The 22,795-nt window shown below is 40.6% G+C and overlaps 1 protein-coding gene across 7 annotated transcripts; it reads left to right on the top strand.

Moving 5' to 3' along the window:
• Positions 1-675: 675 nt before the first annotated feature.
• acsl1a (acyl-CoA synthetase long chain family member 1a) lies at positions 676-22,727 on the top strand. 7 transcript variants are annotated; one of them, XM_080520542.1, is made up of 22 exons: positions 10,195-10,316; positions 12,918-13,130; positions 13,538-13,652; positions 14,147-14,211; positions 14,304-14,405; positions 15,359-15,458; positions 15,549-15,724; positions 16,252-16,284; positions 16,459-16,510; positions 16,592-16,665; positions 17,181-17,258; positions 19,023-19,157; positions 19,314-19,448; positions 19,637-19,732; positions 19,817-19,889; positions 20,007-20,095; positions 20,802-20,918; positions 21,017-21,160; positions 21,363-21,464; positions 21,552-21,623; positions 21,740-21,907; positions 22,532-22,725. In XM_080520542.1, the coding sequence occupies exons 2-21, from the start codon at positions 12,936-12,938 to the stop codon at positions 21,878-21,880; spliced, it is 2,094 nt and encodes a 697-aa protein (XP_080376668.1). In that variant the 5' UTR covers positions 10,195-10,316; positions 12,918-12,935; the 3' UTR covers positions 21,881-21,907; positions 22,532-22,725. The 7 variants fall into 7 exon arrangements, with proteins under 7 accessions (XP_080376670.1, XP_080376665.1, XP_080376666.1 ...); XM_080520544.1 differs by lacking the exons at positions 10,195-10,316; positions 17,181-17,258 and adding exons at positions 676-715; positions 17,322-17,399 and having other exon boundaries at positions 21,740-22,727; XM_080520539.1 differs by lacking the exon at positions 10,195-10,316 and adding an exon at positions 676-715 and having other exon boundaries at positions 21,740-22,724.
• Positions 22,728-22,795: the final 68 nt, after the last annotated feature.

Here is a 22,795-nt window from a genome sequence, read left to right as displayed (position 1 = left end):
TTATTATTCTATTAACTGGGCTCCTGTCCAAAACATACTTCTCATTTATGATTAAAACATTATATTTTAAATGGTAGGTCAACACATTGTCACCAAAATCACTGAAAGGAAGATATTTGGTTCAATGAATCGAATGACATATTAACAAACACTGCATAGAGATAACTTTGAACCTTGAACCTTCTGCTCAAAATATGAGGAACATAAGAAATAAGCCAACACCATATGTGTTACATATCAGTGAGCCCCAATTCCCCCTCTGTATTTGCACTTCTCCTCCCCACACTCATCATATCATATCAAATCATATCATATCATATCATATGTAAATTTGTACCTTGTGAATATGTTGACATTTTTTGTGACAATATGTTAAGTGTAAGTGTCCATGTCATTAAAGTAATCGACATGCACAAAGTAAAGTAAAGTAAAGTAAATGCAAACACTTGATTGATAATTGATAGTTCAACTGCTGTCAGGTTATGCCTTTGCTCTTCAGGATGGACCTGATTTTGTGCACACACACAAGCGGAGTGTGATGTCACGACATTTCGACCAATCACCGCGTGCCTCTCAAACGTTTTGCGGAAGCGACATGCGAGGTGCGCTCTGATTGGCTGAGCGCCGTGGCAGCTGAATAAAATATAGCCCACCGCCGCCACTGCCGCTCCTCTGTTGCTTCAAGAATCAGGTTAAAGTCTGCGGCTGCAAACAGGTCAGTGGCAACATTTACCGCCCATAAACTCGCATCCCTGGGCGTCGGTCGGCGCAGATCGAGGCACGATGTCGTTTTGCACAAGTTCGAGCGGGATGCGAGCCTTTTGAAATGCTGGTTTTTATGGGGGTTTTTTTACGTTTCCTTAAATAGAGCAGAGTCGGGCCACGTTTTGTGTCTGAGCACCTCCAAACAATTCCGGGTCTGTTTATGTCGTGATGTTCACCCAGCAGCATTAGACACCGTGTGAGCTTTGGGTACTCAATCAAGGTGAGGTTATTATTATTATTATTATTGTTATTTTTAATCGGATGACTCTTAGACAAATATATGTGTCTGTGGATCTGTGCTCAATGAAAACAGATATTGACACGTAGTATGATGATGATGATGATGATGTCCAATGATTCTCCGAATCGAAACTTTTTCCTGAACCTCTCGTCTACTATGTTTGCAGCCGTTTTTTTCTCCCCTCACACAGACGTCTCTGTTAGGTAATTGATTAAGATTGTAAGGAGAGTAAAAGTGGAACAATGTAGCCATTATCTACTAGTGCAAGTCGTGGCATCCCGCCATATCGTGTATGCGCTCGACCTGCTAACCCCAAACCGATCCTCCCCCTTTGTCTTGTCTGAACTCGTCCATTACTACATAACGTGTATATCTTGTTTCCTTACTCTCCCAGTATATCGTCACCGAGAACATCAAGAGCCGTGGTGTGTTTCTTATCTCCATCACTGTTATGAATTATTCTCCACCCCGCCCTGAGCTGTATTGACATTCTGGTACTGACGTCACAGACATGATAGACTCAGAAACGTCTTTCTTGTTTGTCATCAAAATGTTTTGATAACATTGTGTATGAGCCGCAGTTTTAAAAAAAACCAACAGCAGCAGTATGCTGTTTCACAGTGTTGTCTTATTTCTTCTCTGTTGCCAAGCAACCAGACGTCATATCAGGACATTGCAGATATTGACCAAGAACATAATCTATCCTATAGGGTCCTGTGAAAATGCAGCTTAATGTAAACACTGAGATACTATAACACTGAGAAAAATGAATGCAATCACAATGCCCACTGTGATGATTTTTACAAACGTTTAGGATTTGAAGGTCCAGTCTTTAGTGGATGTGCTGGAATTATGTATGATGATGATAAACTGGAGCTGAGATATTGCCATCAAATTACAACGGGCATCCTTCATGCTATTTATTTGAATAAAAACAGATAGAGGTGAGGTTTAGAGATTGTAAGATTTGTCAAAGCTGGGATTGCAGCTGAACCTTTTCATGCTTTAACCCAGCTTTTTTTTAATATATATATTATTATGGGGTGTGTCGTCCTGTAGGGCAATATTGTTTGCCCTATGATGGACTGACAACCTGTCCTGTAGGGCTACACAATATGCCATAAATTTATTTTTATAGCGATATCAACATGTTTGACCACTCAGATGGAGCCATGATGCGCTTGATCTTCACTCACTAAGAAGATGAGCATCTTGGATCATAAAGTGTGTGGACAGATTTCAGTGAGCATCAAGACTGTGGAATAGAGATGACAGAGGTGTTAATTAGGGGCAAGAGAGAAAAAAAACACCTACATTTGGCAGAATAAATTCCAAAGACAAAGACATCAGCACAAATTGCTTAAGTTAATGTAATTGTCATTAACCCATAGTAAACTGGGATCAGCTGCCTTTCTGACCTCCAGTCTGATAACGTGGTAGAGAATAGAAGATGACAGAATCGATAGTGTCCTCCTCTAATTGAAAGTTTACCTGAAAGATCAACACATTTTCAATCATCTGCCAAGGAGATCTTAAACATTTTGCTTTTTACTGTGAAGCTTCCTGCTGGTTCACAAGTCTTCAAACACTATTAACCAGCCAAACACATTCTCATTGCCGCTTTTCTTTTCTCTCTTGAACTCTTTGATGCAGATGGTCACTGGGTCATTATTCAATCAGTCCCTATCTTGTTAGTAAGACTCATTGTTTTTCCTCAATGAACTCAAATGTTGAGGTTACTATGTTTACAATGAACTGGTGGACAAACTAACCTTCAAGTCTCCATGCAAATGTGGGTGAGGGAGCAGTTATTTAAATCCAATCCATCTATTTACTTACCAGCATAACAAACAAGAGAGTATCTCGAAATAGAAATGACAGACAGGTGGTGGTCAAACTATGAACAAAGTTTTTGAGTTGGAACATTTCCGTTGCTCTCACTTTGCTTTCTTGTCTTTTGACGTGGACTCCGTGTTGCTTGTACTGGAGTTCCTGGTTGAAATGTTGCGGGCCTTTGGTAAACAGTACATGTTGAGATTTGGTGCGGATCAGAGACGTACTTGGTACTGAAGGCGTTTTATTGCAAGCTTCCCCTGACAGGAATCTGTGGAATGTAACTGGAGAGAGCGTCTGTCGTTTTCCTCCTCTTCAGACCGCGTTTTTAAAACATTAGGTCATGCCGTTTTGACCACGCACTGCAATCACATGAGCCATTACTGTAGGGACACTTAACTTGCCATGCTGATACAATCAAGTGTTTTTGCCCTGGGGACCATAGGAGTAGCCTTCATTGGGGCAAACAGAGAGGGCTTGTGGATCTGTGAATCTGGGGCAAACTGCTGCGCCTTCATCACTGTACCGTCGCTCCGAGAAAACCAGCATCGGCCTTTCTGGCTGTTATGGGTGCCTGCAGGAGGAGAGGGCTGAGATAACTCATTTGACACAACAATCAGGGGGCATATGTGCCATTTTGAAACAAGACTTTCAGCTTCCAGCATGTGGTTTAAGAAGAACTTTTTTTCCAACTCAGCTGATGATCATGAGTGAAGTCTTTTGGAAAGATTCATGTGAGAGGAGCAAATTAAGGAAGTGGCTTGACAAGCCTCAAATTATCACACTTCTGTGGGATATGCAGGAGAATTGAATTATTGTGAATACTGTGAATGGAATCCCTTGGGGGGGAAAAAAAATGTCTCATTCCTGGAGAAACATGTTCAGTTTCAAAATAAGCTACACAAAGCTGTCATCATGAGTCTGTCTCTCTCATACAGGCTTGTACTTTTTCATACGATCTCCTGCTCCACCTTCACTGGGTTGACAATAAAATGACTCCTTAGATGCATCCTGCTACTGATGCACAGCCCAATTTGTGACGGACGCATACTGGTGGACTTGCAAGGATTTATTTGAGAAACAAGTTGATTCACAGCATCGGGTTTGGCCTTCAGCATTGTGTTTTAAGTTTCTTTGAGAACAGCCTTATTTAGAAGTAGCTGCCAGATGATTAAATGTATATTACCAAGAATCTGATGCCATGTGTCACAGTACATGAATTACTGTTAGATATTTGAAAATATATTGCGATACAGTAAAGCACTACAATAAACATTATTGATTGTAAAAAGTTATAAATGTTTACCCTCCCAACCAAGTTGGTCGAGAAGGTAATGTTTTTGTGTGGGTGTATTTATTTATTTATTGGTCTGTCTCACTCGACTGTGACTGTCTCACAGTGCCAGTTCTAGTTGTCTGTGTAATCACTTATATATATATATATATATATATATATATATATATATATATATATATATATATATATATATACACACATTCATTATGCCTATTAGGGTTTTTTTCCCTCCTCGGAGTGTCACCTTTCGAGGACATTTGTGTTTAATGTCTTGTTGAAATTGATATAAGATGGATTCATTTAAAAATTTAAACCAAGCAAGTCAAATCTGCCATATTGGTGCTTTTTCTACATTTTAACTGGCACAGTTTATTACCAACAAAAAAGTGAAACCAAGTAAATAATGTCTCTTCTTTATAAAGGTTACCTGTTTTGTCTATTTGACCTGAATCCGTTGGTTTTTTTGATATATGTATCTGAGACTTCTTTCTCCTATTTCTCTTGATGATAGCATTTTTCTTAAAGGTGAAGGATGGGGATTATGTGGCTGCTCTCCTGACTGTGTCATCTTATTCACTTTCAGTCTTGTCAGCTCCAGCTGTCTTCGTCACAGACGTCACACTAAGGAGCTGTTTCTATCTTAATACAAATCTATCTAAACCCCTTGTTCAGTTTAGGAATCCAGGAGCTGCCTGATTCATCCTGCCAGTAACATTTTCTTGTCTGAAACCCTTGAGTTATGCAAGTCTAAGTACGGCAGGCAGGCCGGTGCAACCACACTACAAATGGCTCAATACAACAATTGGTCCTTTTTGTTTGGATTTTTTTGGGAATGATCTTGTCCATGTGTTGTTGGTCCATCTATTTAGGTTGAAATCAATCATGATTTGGAAACACAGGATCAGGAGGCTATCTGAGCTGCCTAAGTAGTGCACAAGCACTACATGAGTGAAATACACTTGAAGCAAACAAACAATATTGAATATAAAGAGTATAAACTTCATATAAATATCTGTACTCTCATAAGGTATTTGTAAGACCTGAAAAATATTGTTGGGTAAAGTCATGAAGTAATTATGACATTCCAAAGACACATTGAGTTTTTGTGGTTTCTGCTTTGTTAAAAATCTGATGTGGACATGTTTTTTTTGTGTTTTTTTTTAATCGGACACTATCACAACATTGAAATAATGATACATGACAATAACTATGAATATAACACCATGGTGGATGCCAACAACAACAACCAAAAATTGTCTAATTCAATTTCCTCTGAGGAAGGACACTGACTGCTGGCCATACAGAAATGGTAGAGTACCCTTTGGCCTGCATTGTCGAGGTGTTGGCTGTTGGTATAGGAGCGTGTGGCCTTTGTTCCACTTCATAAATTCACCTCCCCCTTCCCACCCGGCAAAGTGCTCCACTGCATGCCCATGTGACTGGCTGTGTGAGTTTTCAGTCGGTGGGTCAGAACCTGCAGTCCTGAGTGTGCTTGTCTTGTGCAAGGTCAGCTTGTGTGTCCTAAAACTGACTGTGACTGGAGGAGGATGGACACGAGTCAGGCGGGGGGGGGGGGTGGAAAACCCACGAAAGATGTCACGCTGAAGTTAAATGAGCTTCAACAACCTTCCAACAGCCATGTGATGATAGACAACCGTCAGTCTGTTTCTCAGTGACTTGTTGCCGAGTGTCAGCCTGTCAGACATCTTCAGCACATTTTCTCTGAACAGGCTCAGCTTTACACAACTTAACGTCATAGTGCCCTTTATCCACCCTGCAAAATCAAGAAAAACTGGTTCATCAGTCGCCTCGGATGTCCTGCTATATGATACATCTGCGTTAAAAGCTTATTCACAAGGATATATCGACGGATCCTCCTGTTGAACTTCTTCCCTCGAGACATTCTTTACTATTTGTGAAGCTCTTGAATTATCTATGAAGTATTGGGAGCAGAAACAACAATGCGCCCTGATAAGTCAATAACACATGAGTCTCACATGTCAATATTTAGCATTAGCAGAGTTGACGGTAAACCACGATGCAATGCTTCCTATAGCCGGCCGCGGGCAAGTTTGAACTCGTTTCTTTGTGGCATGTTGTGTTTGAGTTAGAAAGAAGAGCTCATTCTTTTATTTTAGTTCACAAAAAGGCTCATTGTGTACTTGATAGTAACTATAGTGTTAAGCAGTTCCTTCCTTGTTAAAATGAGATGGTTTTACTTCATATGTCATCTTTTGCGCCATCATAAGTTTATTTAAAACCAAAATGTACTTCTCTATTTTAAGTAATGAACTATGTATCTCAAGATGCTAACACAGATTAGATTTGCAGATGTCATTTTGAAGGCTGCAGCTATTTTTTTACATCTGCACTGTCCTGATATAATCCCTCATATTTTGTATCATGATATCGTTTTGATCTTTGACAAGTTTAGTGAAACTGTTTTACTAGTAATTAATCTTGTTTAAAACTATCTCTTCTCATCCTACATATGTATTTTACCATGACAAAGGTGCTTTTACGAAACTGTCCATTACTGAAACAATGCCGAATTGATTGTATGCAACAGTGGACAAAAAGCCCTTTATTTACATTTATGGCCACAGTGCTGCCTTCACACAGTGACACGGTGCTCACCTTGCTTGAAATTGAGGAAATGTGTGAGATATCTGGGCACCTCATGAACTTCTCATGAGAACTGCTCTCTTGTTAATTTGGCAAGGAACAACATTTTGTCATCTAATATGAAGTTCCTGGTACATCCTTAATTGAGGCACACATCATCTGGTGCCATGGGATTCACATTCGGAGGGTGAGTCCCCTCACAGAGTACCTTTACAGTATCTTTATTGATTGATATATATATATATATATCTCAGTACCCTTAAAATAAATGCAGATTCACGCATGTTTCCACCTTACAATAGTTTAAAGTAGACATCGGTACAGCAATGTCCAATAAGAATTTGATTTGAAAGATTAAATATGTTGTTTGTGAAATGACTTTTTTTTTTTTTATTTGAATGGCACTACAATATTTTAACCTGGTCATTTTAAAAGCAGCTCAAATGGTCTCGTGTATAAAGTTCATGATTGATGTCAATCATGTTGAGCAGATTTTGTAGTTGCTCAGAGAAATCTGCTTGTACGAAAAAGTAAAGTGGGATTAGGCTTTGTGTATTTAAATGTCATGCGTTAATGTGTCATTCATCACATTTTAAAGAATCTTAAATAGACCTTTGACAGCTCAGTGTTTCTTTACTGTAAATGCAACGCCCCGCCAGGAGGAACTACAATGTTTGGGAAGGGAACGAGTGTGTTTTCATTTGTAACTTCCTGACTGGGGTTTGTTTGACACTTGTGCTGTGACAGTACAGTTGTAATCGGTTGTGGAGCCGCTGCCGGCTGCAAGCTCGTCTTCACGATCCGTTATGTGTCAAATGAACCGGCTGCACTCTCCACCTCTTTTTCCAGTGTCTTGTGTTTGTGTGTCGGGGTGTGGGGTGACTGGCGAGCTGGCTCTGCCATTGGCTCGTCATCCTCCCAGGCCAAGTATGGACAGTGGAGGTGGGTGAGGGGAGGGGGTAGAGTGGGGTACCTTTCGCCTCAAACAACTCTTAGTCAAGCGCGACAGCAATGGCATGTGCCGGCTACTGACCATCTGACAGAAAGTGCACACTTACAAATAAGCATTCAAACCATCTAGAAACTCCTTTTGGTGACAAAATTATCCAACAAATGAAATGTTTGATTATTAAGGCAGTTGGTATAAAACATACAAAATAGACCAAATGTTCAAATCATAATAAATCCGTTCAAACAGAATCGGCTATTGTGTCATTGAACAATTAAAGATTCATTCATGCTTGCACTGTTTGACTTCACTGTCTCAGAGAGTTAATTCATTTTTGTAAATGACATGGAACTAACAAGCACAAATGTGAAAACATGGTTCTCAATTCACTCGTTTCCAGTGGGAAATGCCGGTGAAGCAAATACAGGAGGTTGACCAAAGCTAGTAATCTAGAGAATGTAGTACTTTTTAAGTAGAAGAAAACAAAGCCAGCAGTTCTATGTGAAGATGACTTGTAAAACCTAAGGAAATGTCTTATGAGCAGACATGGAGTAATAGCAAGATGAGGCTTTAGGTGAAGCGGGTCGACTCCAATGAATTGTCTTTCTTCAGTCCCGGCCAATCAGTGAGTCTGAGTCTTTTCCTCCTTGTCTTTTTAAAATGTGTATTTCTTCGTCACCGTTTGTTTGGAGAGCGACCCACACGAGCAGCTGTCAGCGTGAAAGACATAGTGTGAGGGTTGAGTTTGTGACAACATGACCTTGTCACAACTGTTGGGTCCTTTTTCAAAAATGCAATGAGAAAGTGAACCAAGCCAAATGAAAGTGTGAAAGTTTTCGGCTTTTCCCCGCTCAATCTAACCATGTTCAGGAACTATTCTGGAGTGACATTACCCTCAAATTAAAAAGAAATCAGTACGTATTTGTTTCTAGACCTGGGCCGCCAAACTCCTTGGTGGTATGCTCGAAGTTGTACAAGGGCAGGAGGTCATCAAGATGAGTTACACATGGGAACCTGTTAATTGCTTTTATTTTGAAGGCTTTCGTGTCATCCCATTTCTCTCACCAGCTACGTTTCAGCACCAATGTGTCTGATCATCCACAAAGATCTGTATTGTCAACATTCACAGCTGGTGACACTTTCCTTTGAGAAACTGTAAATGATAATTTATTCTCTCAGATTCAAAGGGATCTGCGCACGGGCACGAGTTTTTCAAGTGAGTCAGTGTTTTGTGCTCACATTCTCTTTCATATTGCCTCAAATAACAAGGCGCTGGTGTTAATGTCAACAAAGCCGCTGTGTAAGAAACACAGGCTTTGTTGTAATTGATGGTTGATCCTTTGTTTTGCCTCTCTGTACGCTCAGTAACGCATCAAATAAACCCCACACACTAGGTCCAGATAAGAGTTTGATAAAGCGCTGGTTGTTCACGTCTGAGTAAACATGACATGGCATGTTTGAATCACTGAGATCAGTGTGATTCCCAACCTTTTGCTTGGGACCAGCTGCTGCCAATGTCAGAAATCACCCTGCAGTGGGACTAATGAAGGAAGAACTAGTCTAATCTGATCTTGGAAACTATTACGTTAATTTCAACAATCTATAGTGGACATAAGAAGCTGCTGATTGTTTACATTCTGAAGATTCCTTCTTTTGTTTTTATTGGTCAGAGTGATAATCTACTGTTGTTGGCTTCACTGTATTAAAGTGGTCTGCTGCCTTTTTTATATTTAAACTTTGAGGAAGGTAAATGAAAAAGTTTGATAGCATTGACTTAAAGTATGGTGTTTATTTCTGATATTGTGTTCACAATAATTTGTAGTACTATAAAACTTTTTGTTTTTAGCTGTTTCTCAGACTTTAGCAGGTGACTAATACATGAACTGGGCACTGAGACAATACTTTTCCAGAAAGTTGCGTCATGAACTGATGAAGAATGGACTTCAGTGATGATGAAAATTGTCCTATCCATTTGGCATACAGCCTAGAAGAAGAAAAGTTGGCAAATCAGAGGATGGTGGAGTTGTTTAAAAGTGGCACAGGGAATGAAGTCGGGCACTTTTGAAACGCGGGCAAATTTACGGAAAAAGAAATCGGATGCCGTGTTATTCAAAAAATGTAACCAATGTTCTTCAGGTTAATGTTACACAGAATCGTCTTGAGAATTATATTTTCATGTATTCTTGTGGGAAAATAAGTGTCTTTTACACCAGTCTGACGTTTTCTCATCTTCATGAGGCATTTTTTTGCCAGATACCATGAAAACTCGGGAGCGACATGTAGTCCGGAAAATACGGTAATTTTACTAACAGATGCATGAACACCTGCATTAATTAGGGGAGAAAGTCTGTCTTGTGAGTTTAAGGCAAGCCGTTGCTTGAACTGTGCTCCAGTGAGTGGCCGGTCGCGTCTCATGCGTCTGTGTTTCTGTTTGAACGGGGCGTGTTTCTGCTATTCATAGTTATGAGAACCTCAGAGGTCTATTGGAGGTCAGTGTGAGTCCTTCTAATAGCAACTGCGGCTGCAAACTGGGCCGTTCAGATAACTCCACCTCTCCAGTTCGGACGTAGTCTCGACCTTTCATTGCGAACACACACTGTGGATCTGTGAGTATTGAGATTGCTTAAGTTTTCATTCTGATTGTAGTTATTGCTGAACTTCCAGGAACGCAGTTTATCTGTATTCAGCACTGTCTTGTCGCTGACTTTTTACTGGCGAGATCGCTGCTCTGCTCTATTTGTGGTTTTTACTGATTCCTGGTAGACTCAGTGGGGCTCTCTGGGAATCGACGTCAAATTGATGGGTAGCGTGCTTGGTTTTCTTGCAGATTTTTTTTTCCCTTTTCTTTTTTCCCCCAGAAACAAACAGCTGTATTGGGGATGAATTGTCATGATAGTACAATTTGCAACATTCTCACAGCACAGTTTGCTGTGTTGAGATTGTAAGTCAATGACATATAAGTAGCTTGTGTGTCAAATTTTGTTTGGATCTTTGCTCCACTTGGCATGAGTCCCATTTGTCATGAGCCCCAGGGTAATAATAGAAGTAGGTGAGACGTCAATTGTTACCTCTCTGTTGCTTCTTGTACCTTTTAGCTTGGAGGTCAAATGATTTGACGTGAATATCCAGACTGATAACGAGCATGAGCTAAACAGAATAAAACCCAATTAGATATTGAAGGACAAACCTATTAATAAAAGTGCTCCAATACTGAGAGGAAATCATTAAAAATAATTGATACACGAGGATTTGCGTCGCTTAGTATAAATCTGTCTTTTCTGGCTGCAGGCTCATCTAACATGTAATTAAGAGTCTGTGGTGGTTGCTCTATTTCTGCTGTATTAAAATTTTAGCAGAACCCGAGTCACCATATGTGCAGACATTGTGAAAAGTGAGCGTTCGGCCCAGTGAACTCATTTCTAAAACATCCAGAAAAGAGAGCGGACGCTCCCCCTGACACACAAGCGACTCACTGTTTTGTGCTCTGCGGCTGTGCTCGTGTCCTCGTATCTCCACGGAGGCTCGCCATCGGAACATGTGTGCGGAGTCATATTTCCTTCCTGCGTCTTTGTGTGAGGCACACAGCTGCTGAATGGGATTGCACATCTTACGTTTGTACACGGCCCATGCAGTGCAGCAGTGAATGGAAATGAAGATGAAGACGTCAATTCTGTAGTGTTTTTCCTGAAGCATTTGAGTTTATGTCAGGGAACTTCTTCGAGAAATGTTTTAGGACTGCTTTTATGCTGATTTGGCATCCAGCAAAAAAAGATTTTCTTCTCTTTTCACATTTATATTCCTGTTGGTGCTTTATTTATCTTTACCATTTCTGTTCGTACCTGAAACATACTTTAAATTGCAGTAGAAATGTATAAAAGTCTTTCTCCCTCTTCTTACGCTTGTTTTTATTTACTACTTTGAGACACATCCGTTGTCAAATAGCAACTGATCATTTGTATTTTCTTCAGCTTACTCATCCAGGTTATACAAAAAAATACCCACAATGTTTTTAATCATAAGGTGATCATAATTGTTTTGGATAAGGACAGAGGGTAAAACGGCGCCGAGTGTATAAACAATACTTAACTAGACTAGACAAACACAACACAATTGTAGTGCGAGTGCATATGATGGCACAAATAAAAGGGAGCACAGCAAATGTGTATTTTAAGCTTGGTAAATAATCAGTAACTGTGAGCTGGCATCTCAAAGCTGAATCAGATGACTGAATGTTTCTTCAGCTGCTGCATCACCTCACCCTAAATGATGCTCTCCTCAAAGCTTTATTTTCGGTTTCGTGTTGACCGTTTCTGTTTCAGTTTGACATCAGCTTTCCAGAAATCACAGATGGAAATAAAACATCATCCTTCAAAACATTGAGACGTTCCAGGAGACAAACTGTACCCATAAGGTCTGGAAAATCTACGGTCACATTCAGAATGCCAAACTTAAAAGGAAAACAAAGTTGTGTTACAAAGTTTTATGCTTTTCGGTTTTCTAATAATACCAGTCTGTGATTTCATTTTATTTTAATTCAGGTTTTTGTTTCGTTTTTTATAATCCACGGCCATTTAGCCATTAGGGATGAAGTCTCAACAGGCAATAAAAAAAAGAAAACCCAGTCCAAGATCGTGGAAAATTGTCTAGAATAGTTGTTTTCTTGACGTAAACAATTTGTTCAGTTGTTCCTTTGCTTAAAATGTAGCCGTTTTGTTGATAGCCTCACTTTTCAGAGACCTGAACTGCAGCTCAAAGCAGCTGTTTTCAGTTTCAGCCCATTTTTCACTGTTTTACTCAAATTCTCCTTCCTCATCATCAGTCACGTCCATCACGGTGGCCGATTGACGCTGAGCAAACATACCTGAAGGCCTCATGTGCAGAGACACACGTTGTTCACTTGCCATCACTGCTACTGCTTCGCTAAATGGCAATACAGATTATCAGCAATGTAGATTCCACCAAAAGGGCCCAGGCTCATTTATTTCTTCTTTGCTATACCGCTGACGTTTCAAGGCTCTACATGTTGGTAGCCTCCAAGTTAAACCAACATGTGTTGGTTAAACATGCGTTGCTGAACACGGCAATAATGGCTGTCTGTTTTTCACAAATGAATCTGTGAGCTTTCCTGGAACCGAAACCCGCATGCAGAAGTGAAGAAATGAGAGTGGAGTTACCACACCATATGCATCCTTTGCTGTTTTTGACAGGGTGACTGCAGAACAGCCATGCAGGCTCAGGATGTCCTGAGACAGCTGCGGATGCCCGAGCTGGATGAGGTTCGGCAGTACGTGCGAGGCTTCCCAACCAATGCACTGATGGGCATGGGGGCCTTTGCCGCCATCACCACCTACTGGTTTGCCACAAGGCCGAAAGCACTCAAACCCCCCTGTGATCTCACACAACAGTCAATCGAAATCCCAGTAAGTTGTTCTCTTTTTACATTTCCAGTCAAATTCTGTGGACTGAAATTGTATCTGCACTTTATATGAAAAGGTTTTCTATACAATTCTTAGAAGTGAAAACAACCCGAGACGTAAGAATGTCTTGGTGTGACACGGCTATAAGAGAGTTTAAGGAAAGGGAATGCTAGGTAGCTGAATTCCTTTTGCAGGAATGTTGGATATGTCCTCTCTTGAAATGTAATCCAAGCAAACACAAACATCTTCACTTGTTGTCATGATGGGTGAGTCGGCTGAAAACTGGGCTTTAATGCTTTTATTTTTTTAGAATTCCACGGGACCGACTGCTGCCTCCAATGTTATTCATCTACAGATAAACATGTGGTCCAGATAATCATTAATTTTTTATAAATTTTTTGTCTTTGTAGGGTGGAGAACGCGCACGAAGGTCGGTACTGAATGACAGCGACGATCTTATGACGCATTTCTACAGTGATGCACTCACGATGTATGAGGTGTTCCAGCGAGGACTCAGAGTATCGAGTGAGTTGATGTCGAGTAACTGTTGAAGAGAAAAGACAGTAGCTGTGTCTCAATCCAGAAACTTCCTTCCTCTTCTGGGTTGCATTTTGATGTCTCCCCTCGCTGTGCAACATTACTGCCTTACAAGCCTGTCAACCGTTTCCAGGACAACCAAGGATGTGTATCTTTTGCAGTCCCAACACTCATAGCAGTTATAAATATCTGTCCTAAGGTGTTTAGGTTTATGTAGCTCAAGCTCCTTAAGCAACCCACTGAGCAACAGTGGTTCAAATCACGTCTGTAAGACGTAATTTCCATACATCCAGAAGACGTCTTCGGGGACGCCAGAATGAACGTTTTTGAAAACCAAACCTCTTTCATGACGGGCAAGACTCCCATCCACTAGACCAACAAGATACTCTAGATTACTTTGATTCTTACAATAATTTTGGAAGCTTGTCACTTGTATATGACAATAAACAATACAAAAAAGTGATACTGATTTCCTTTTGTAGATGACGGACCCTGTCTGGGATCAAGAAAACCGAACCAGCCATACGAGTGGGAGACGTATGGAGAGGTGATAAATGGACTTCTGTCGTTTAAATAACTCTGTTCACTTAAATCTGACTTCCAATCATTTTGTAAAAAAAAAACTGTCGTTCGTTGCAGGTGACGAGCCGAGCCGAGAACCTCGGCTCCGCCCTCCTTCACAGAGGTCACTCTTACACAGAAGACAAATACATCGGCATCTTTTCCCAGAACAGGCCGGAGGTAAAACAAACATTACAGCAGAGCTGCTTTTTGAAGTGCAGATGTGTATTGTTTTTTTGTCAGACCCCTTCACCGTGGAGCTGCGTTGTGTCGACACAGTAGGAGAGTCACCTGCATAGTTCTTAATTAGCTTCATAACCGCTGCCACTGGCTGCTCTGCTCTCTGCTTTCAGACAGCCAAAACATGAACTTCAAGTCTAAACTTGAAACTTAAAGTAAACAGGCAGCTTCCTAAATACCAGGAAATACCAGCTGACTATGAATCATCAAACTAGGTTGGCAATAATACTCTAAATCTATGCAGATACCATGTCTTACTGTCTTTGGTGGGTTTGTATTTCTGATGATGATGATGATGATGAAGAATGAGAAGTGATATTTCGTGAATCCCTGTCTTCCATGTTCAAAATTAGCAACGCTGTCCTGTGGAAAGTAATCCCTGCAGAAGCAGGTGTAGCTGCTTGTCGTTTGCACTTCGTTCTTGTGGCTCTACAAAACATTGTTCCAGTTATTGTATTAACGCCACCATATGGCAGCTGGACGTCACAGCCTCTCCCTTTGGCGCATTTTCACCCGGTGTTTTTACGTCAGCCCATTTTAATTTTCCAGTCTGCTGATGTGTGGCAGGAGAGGCGTGAACACAAAACTCAAATGTGCACAACAGCTGCAACCCGAGTGAAGACTTGGTGTCGGGGTGATTACATGTGAACTAACTCTATAGATTTGGGATAAACAGGCTGCTGTGGGAGCATTAAAGCTACCCTTGATGGAAGTCTTGGAAATCACTGAGGCGTTACCATTTGTACCATTCTGAGTTCACATGTTATTTATGCTGACGTGTTAAAGACATTAGGATGTTGAAATTCTAATGTTGTCTATCGCGAGACCAATTCTGAAAATGACTGCTTTAATAACTGCATCTAAAATCATAATGTTGGTATGTTCCTCTGCAGTGGACCATTTCAGAACTGGCTTGTTATACATACTCTCTGGTGGCCGTCCCGCTGTACGACACACTCGGCACAGAGGCCATCGGCTACATTATTGATAAAGGTATGAATAAAGGGGGGGGTGATGGCGCACTGTGGAAGAATACTGATCGAGACTAAACTCGAGGTTTATTTGTTTGCCTCTGTTCTTTAGCTTCCATCTCAACCGTGATCTGCGACGTGCCTGAAAAGGTTCGCATGATTCTGGACTGCGTCGGCGGACAGGGACGATTTGTGAAGACGATTGTTGTCATGGAGGCAATTGATGATGACCTGGTGACCCGGGGTAAAGAGAGCGGCATAGAAATCCTCAATCTGAAGGAGTTTGAGGTGAGAAAAAAAAATTGAAAGACAGACAAGTGGTGAAGTTTATTGAGCAGAAAGTATTCATATTTAGCTTTATTTTTAATTTATAACCTCATGAACCAATGTCCAATTATTATTTATTTATATATATATATATATATATATTTGTTAAAAAACAAGATTTGATTCACATTTTCAGTGGCTTATTGCACATGAATACATATGAAGCCTGCTATTCTGCATGAGGAGTGGGTACATTTTTCATATATTTTCATAGAAAGACAAAAGCAGAAAGGTTTTTTTTTTTTTGGCACAGTGATAAATTACCAATTAGTCCTCGGACAAATAAAGGAAATGAGGGAAATGCATTTTCATTTCATGCGATTTGATATGAAATATATTCTTGGTAATCAAAAACGGCTGTTTTAAAATTGGCTCTTTTTAAAGTCACAATCGTATTTTGGTGAAAGCGTATAAAAAGTGAGTGCCAGATGCTTTATATTGTGAAGTGTGATTATTTCAACTCATTGTGAGGTTTTTATCTTTGCCAGGCATTGGGTAAAGCCAACCATCAGAAACCATTGGTGAGTAGAAGCATCCAACATGCCCATTGCATAATTAACAGATTAGAAGTGTCAATAACTTATTAGAATGAGAATTACCACTTGAAAGTGGACATTTCACTCAGTCATTCAGAAGGTTTATTTAATAGTTATTTATGTATTCATCAACGTGCTCCACTGTGGTTTGATTTTCAGCCTCCAAAACCAGAGGACCTCGCGCTCGTCTGCTTTACCTCTGGGACCACAGGTAACCATGAAACTATATAAGTGTAAGAAAGTAATGTCTTTTTTAATGCTTTATTACACTCATAGCTGTTTTGCTCTTCAGGAAACCCAAAAGGTGCAAAGCTTACTCATGGAAATGTCATCGCCAACACTGCGGCATTCATTCGAGTAACACAGGTAAACGCCAACAACAAAATAAGGCTCCATTTTAGTTTTATCATTATTATTGCTGTTATTTAATATATTTCTGATGAGAAGAAACTTTGTTCAGTCGAAAATATGTTGTACTTCTATTAGATGTGACTTTATGTAAGCAGTCCGCAAAAATTGTAAGGATGGAAAAAAGCCTACTCCTCAGTGTTACTTGTTCCAGTGGAATGACTGAATTTATATTTCAAACATGTTGCGAGAAGAAAACTATATTTTTCAGTGTTCAGCAAAACTCTTCCTTCCTTTTTTTTTTTTTTTAAATTGTGTCAAATTGTGGCAACACACAGCGTCTATAATGCAACTCTAGCACTTGTATCCTTGAGAAACCCTTGAGTTGAATGAAAGGTAAGTCGAGCGTTAAGCTGTTTTATGGGACTTGGTGTGAAATCTAAAAAATCTCCGTCTCCGACTCTGCTTGACTCTGGTTGATCCTCTTTGTATCTTCCTGCCCTCCTCACTCCTCCTCGCGTGCCGCTGCCCAGGGCACACTGAAGCCCTCCACTAAAGATGTGCTCATCTCCTTCCTCCCTTTGGCCCATATGTTTGAGAGGGTGGTGGAGGTACCGTATGCCGTGCTTGACCTGCATACGTGCATGTGTTTTTGCTTTGTGTGTTCCCTGCAGGTGCACTGCATGCTGGACCTCCATGACATTCATGTGTCCTATCTCCCCTTAGCTCACATGTTTGAGAGAGTCGTTCAGGTATGTTGTGGCCTCGGTTACCTTCACATGTACTCCTGCAATTGATTAAACTTAGCAGTTGATCTCTGCCATGTGATTTTTAGATCATTGTTCAGCTGTCCTATATCAGAATGTTTATAAACGACAAAGATTCAGATAAGAAATGTGTTTGTTGATGCTAACAGTGATTTAAAAAAAAAAAAAAAAAGACATTTACCTGCATGCTGGGACGCTCACAATACAATTTTGCAGCTTTGGGGTTTACTTTGTTTCGAAACACGTAACTAAATATGACAATGTGTTCATAGCATCAAATGGTTTTACAACTTACTGCATGATTAAATTCCTAATCTTGCTTGTATGATTAAAAAAAAAAAAAAAAAAAAAACACCCCTCACTGGCCAGAACAGTAGTTTATCTTATTACGTCAGTCAATCTTACTGCACTAAATCTTGTGTGTTTTTACATGAAAACATGGTCAAGATGACCTGCTTTAGGTCTACCTGAGTAACCCTAACCCTAACCCTGATTGTAGATGTATTTTATTATTTAAAATGTTAGGTTTGCTGTGATAATTGCTGCTTTTGAATTGCAGCTTGATTTCGAATTTCGCTGTTCATATCAAAACCAAAAATAAACCCTTTTTATATTGCTTAAAGAGCAATATAAGTGATATTGATTTAGCTGCAGCACTGGTATCTACCCATCCAGAACCCGGTGCATGTTCACAATGCCCGTCGACTGCGCTTGTTAGCATTGGAGCTGGATTTAATGTCACGTAATATTGCAGATTACAATACGCTTTATATGGCTGGGGTTTACATCTAGATTACATTCATATCAGACCATTAAATCTGTTGTTCCAGGTCTTTAATAGGTCAACCCCACTTTATGGCGCTTATGAATAAATGAAGGTTTGAGGGTTATTGTTATTAAAGGATGAAGTTTTGTTCAACAGGAGGTAGAAACTTGCAGTGAGTCAACATGAACTGTGGCCACGTTTTGTTTTCAGTGCAACAATAGTGCCCCATGCTGGCCAAAATTGCTAATTTTCTAAATAACATCCCAAAATGTTTCCTTTCTGTTCATCAAGCTAGTAAACGCATTAATTCAGTTTTTGTTATTGCTGTTTTTAGTTTAGATATGAGTGAATATCTTTGTTTTAAATTCATTTGCACATTTTTATTAAAATCTAAATGGTCTCTACCTCTAAATAAAGGCATCTGACTGGTAGTTTGGTTCTTATGTTGCTCCGTACAATGTTACAACGCGAATGCTAATGGAAGCAGGCTTCAGTTTAACTGTATCCTGGCTGCCTGGATATTTTTATATCATCTTTATTATTCATGCTGCGGTTTCAAAATTTCACATAGTGTAGTTTGAAATGATGAAACACATGTTCTGTCACAGTTGAAGTTGGACTGATTAGATTCTGGAGAGATATTTCAGATGTAACTGACCTCACTGTTACACTGCACAATCAGAGAAGAGGGATATCGCGTCTACATGCAATCCCTACAATTGCATTTCCAAGCTGCCCGACTAAAGAAAGAAGTTCTTCATGTCAAAAAAAAAAAAATTTCCCACTGGAGGCTGTTGTCAGTTTTTCATCATGATGGAATTAGCAGCCTCTTCTTTCTTCAGGGTGTTATCCTCATCCACGGGGCTCGTATCGGTTATTTCCAAGGAGACATTCGCCTCCTGATGGACGATCTGAAAACTCTGCAGCCAACGGTGTTCCCCGTCGTCCCACGCCTGCTCAACCGCATGTTTGATAAGGTCAGAGAGGACATTCCTATGCATTCTAAGTAACCTGGATTTTTTTTTTTTTTTTTTGTTTCACAAACCTCTTCAGACACAAACTGAACTTCTCTGGTCGATAGTAATGCTTTACGTCTGATTTTTAAATGCTTTTTTTTCCCCCATCCTCTCCAGGTATTTGGTCAAGCCAACACCCCGCTGAAGAGGTGGCTGCTTGATTTTGCTTTCCGGCGGAAAGAATCAGAACTCAAAAGTGGAGTGGTGAGAAAGGACAGCATGTGGGACTCGCTCATCTTCAAGAAAGTCCAGGTAAACCTGACACGTGTCATCAAAACTGCTCGCATTCTGTTTTGAGTCAAGTCAAAATGCCCGACTCGACTCGGGAGATGACTTTTCCCTCATCAAAAGAAAACTGAATCTGCTGGTTGTTGTTTTTTCTTTTTTAACGTCTGACTAAATAAAGCAGCTGTTCAAGTCGCTGTATTTTATTCCTGCAGGCGAGTTTAGGAGGCTGCGTGCGCCTCATGATCACAGGAGCAGCTCCAGTGTCTCCAACCATCCTCACCTTCCTACGAGCTGCTCTCGGCTGCCAGGTGAGCCATTTCACTTTCGCTTTTTTTTTTAAAACTATGACTTTTGTTCAAGAGCATCACTTCTCATATCCGTACTTTGCGCAGTTCTATGAAGGCTACGGTCAGACTGAATGCACAGCTGGTTGCTCCATGTCGATGCCCGGAGATTGGTCTGCAGGTAAATGTTACTGTTGTTTTAAGTGTTGCTGCCAAAGAAGATTTGTCTTTTCTTTCAGGAAATATGTGTAGATTGGCCTGATGTTTTTAGATCTCAACCTGAATGTTCTTTCCTCAGGTCACGTCGGGCCTCCTCTGCCCTGCAACTATATCAAACTGGTAGATGTCGCAGAAATGAATTACTTGGCAGCAAACGGAGAGGGAGAGGTGAGCAGTTTTTCATTACGATTACATAATGGGGAAGAGATCATTGTGATTTTATAGATCGTTTGCACTGACGTCATGAATTGCCCATTATCCTCTATGATTCGCTAGTGTCCGTCATTCCTAATGACAATAACACAGCTCGGTAGCTTAGATGTCCTGATCAAATATCCTGCAGCAGGTGGCTGAATAATGGAGCTGTTAATGGAGATTAGGATAAACCACGGTTAAGTATTCGTATAATATATCATTTGTTTTTCTGAATCAGCGCAGCTGCTGCATGGCTCTCAGAAATAAATCTAAAAGGTAGATGGACTTTGCTGACGGTGTCAAAGCACTTCACCACTTCATGCACCAATGGTGTGCAAAGTGTACAACCTCTATTACAGACAATTTCAGTATCTTGCCCAAAGAAACTATGACACATATAGAGACAGGGTGAGATCAGTGGATCGAACCATAACCCTTTTGAATAAACGATTATCTCTCACTCGGATCAATTCAATTTTCTCTGCTTTAATTTAATCTTGCAGTGATGGCTAGTAATGTGCTGTTTCTAAGAAAAATACACGTGTGTAGGACACTTTGCACAGTGTCAACCTGGTCTGATTGCATTTCTTGTATTTTAACAAGTGACGATCCAAAGTGTAACTGGCCATTTGGTGCAAAATTTAAAACAATTTTTTTTCGGTGCCTTCTGCTGCTGTAGGTGTGCGTCAAAGGACCAAACGTTTTCCTTGGGTACCTTGAAGATCCAGAGAAAACGGCAGAGGCAATCGATGCGGATGGGTGGCTGCACACGGGAGACGTTGGCAAATGGCTCCCTGTAAGCAAAGCAGGCTGATTGGCGGCGCTGAACTCAGAACTGTCGTTATGACCGTGGCTCAACTGAACTTTTTCTTTGTTCTCTCTCTCTTGTTGCAGAACGGCTCTCTGAAGATCATCGACAGGAAAAAGCACATTTTCAAGCTGGCACAAGGAGAGTACATCGCTCCGGAGAAAATAGAAACCGTTTATAACCGCAGTGATCCAGTGGCCCAGATATTTGTTCATGGTGACAGCTTACAGGTCAGTGATTATTATTATTAATTATTATTCTTAATCGTTCAGCTGCTCTCTTCCTCCATCGCTCCCTATCCCCTGCTTCTTCTACTGTGACACCAACAATCTCCATGTCCTCCTTCAACACCTATCAAAGAAGCGAAATTAGTTTACTTTTCTGCCCTTTTTTTCCCCATTTTTAAACCATTATCTCTACTTTGTTTCGAAGGCGTGCCTCGTGGGCGTCGTGGTGCCTGATCCAGACTTTTTGCCTATTTGGGCCAAGAAAAAGGGGCTTGAAGGGTCGTACTCTGAACTGTGTAGTAATCAGGTAGGACTAATCACCACCAGCTGGTTGAACAAACGTCTCAGTTCTTTCCTCTCACCCAGTTAAACATACTTGTGGCTCAATTTACAGGATGTGAAGAAAGCAATCCTGGACGACATCCTGAATCTGGGCAAAGAGGCGGGACTCAAGTCATTTGAGCAGGTGACCAGCTTTGTCACTTCACACCTTTTGGGGGAGAAACATTTATATCGGGACTGACTGAACAAGCAAGAGCAGTTAACCTTCATTTGTTCTCTGTACCTTTCTCCTCTCTGCAGGTGAGGGACATCGCGTTGCACCCGGAGATGTTTTCTGTCCAGAATGGTCTGCTGACTCCCACCCTGAAGGCCAAGAGGGCGGAGCTTCAGAGCCGCTTCAGAGACCAGATCAACGCACTTTATGCCAAAATTAAGATTTGAGCCGGGATCCAGGTGGACTTCAGGAAGGTGACACTTCTTTACGGCTTGCATCCAAGAACGCACCGTACAGAACGGGGTTGACCACATTTATCTCCCTCCGTGCCAATTTCAATCATTCATTGTTGAATGAATTTCATGTTGAAGTCTGTATTGTCCCCACTTCAGTTGTAGAGCAACTTTCCCCGTGAGCACCGGCCAATTTGTGAAGAATGTTGGTAGAACATGTAACTGAGTTGCAGGTATAGTTTCTCCAAGAGATTGTTAAAACAAAAAACGAAATAGGAATGTGACTTTGAAATGCCTTCACTGCCATTAAGATCTTTTTTTCTCTTTGCAGCACCAGAATAAAAAAACATTACTGCTTTTACAACAGAGACTAATATTGACTATTTATATACCAGACTATTTGATGATTTGGAAATGTATTTAAGTTGATATTTAATGTAATCATGAAACCTGTAAATACTGTAACTGCTGGAAAACTATATTTGTAATTCCCTGCATTCCCGCTTCTCAAGTGCTGTGGGCTGGAAGATGGTCAACTTGTTTTAGTGTGGCAACTGCCTTTCAGGAATATCGTCATAGATTTCGTTGCTTGTTTTTTGACACTTGCATGTAAAATACTGATCGTTTCTGTCCCAATACCTGCAGCGCCTTCGGATGCCCCTTTTCACTATGAAGTGCCAAAGGCTGCACGTGGAGATGTGTTGAACAAGAACTCGCAAACTCCGATATTGCAATCAATGTCAAGTTTCTAAATTGCTTCATTGTCAAATGAACTTTTTGCTGTCGATCATATCCCCCTTCATTTCAGCTTTTTAATAAAAAAAAAACTGAGTAACGCACATCAAGCCATGTTGCAAACTTACACACATTGGTTTTTTTTCTTGGTTGTTTAATTATGGGAAAAGTGCA

This window comes from Blennius ocellaris (assembly GCF_963422515.1).
Source record: "Blennius ocellaris genome assembly, chromosome: 3".
Lineage (NCBI taxonomy): Eukaryota > Metazoa > Chordata > Actinopteri > Blenniiformes > Blenniidae > Blennius > Blennius ocellaris.
Note: the sequence above shows the minus strand (reverse complement) of the source record. Positions and strands in the feature narration are given on the sequence as shown.

Bases quoted from the DNA above. Each gene is read 5' to 3' on its own strand.
- acsl1a (XM_080520544.1), top strand. From the start codon at position 12,936: ATGCAGGCTCAGGATGTCCTGAGACAGCTGCGGATGCCCGAGCTGGAT. The intron at 14,406-15,358 runs GTAAAACAAACA...GTTCCTCTGCAG, and splicing joins TTTCCCAGAACAGGCCGGAG to TGGACCATTTCAGAACTGGC. The intron at 20,096-20,801 runs GTGAGCAGTTTT...CTGCTGCTGTAG, and splicing joins CAGCAAACGGAGAGGGAGAG to GTGTGCGTCAAAGGACCAAA.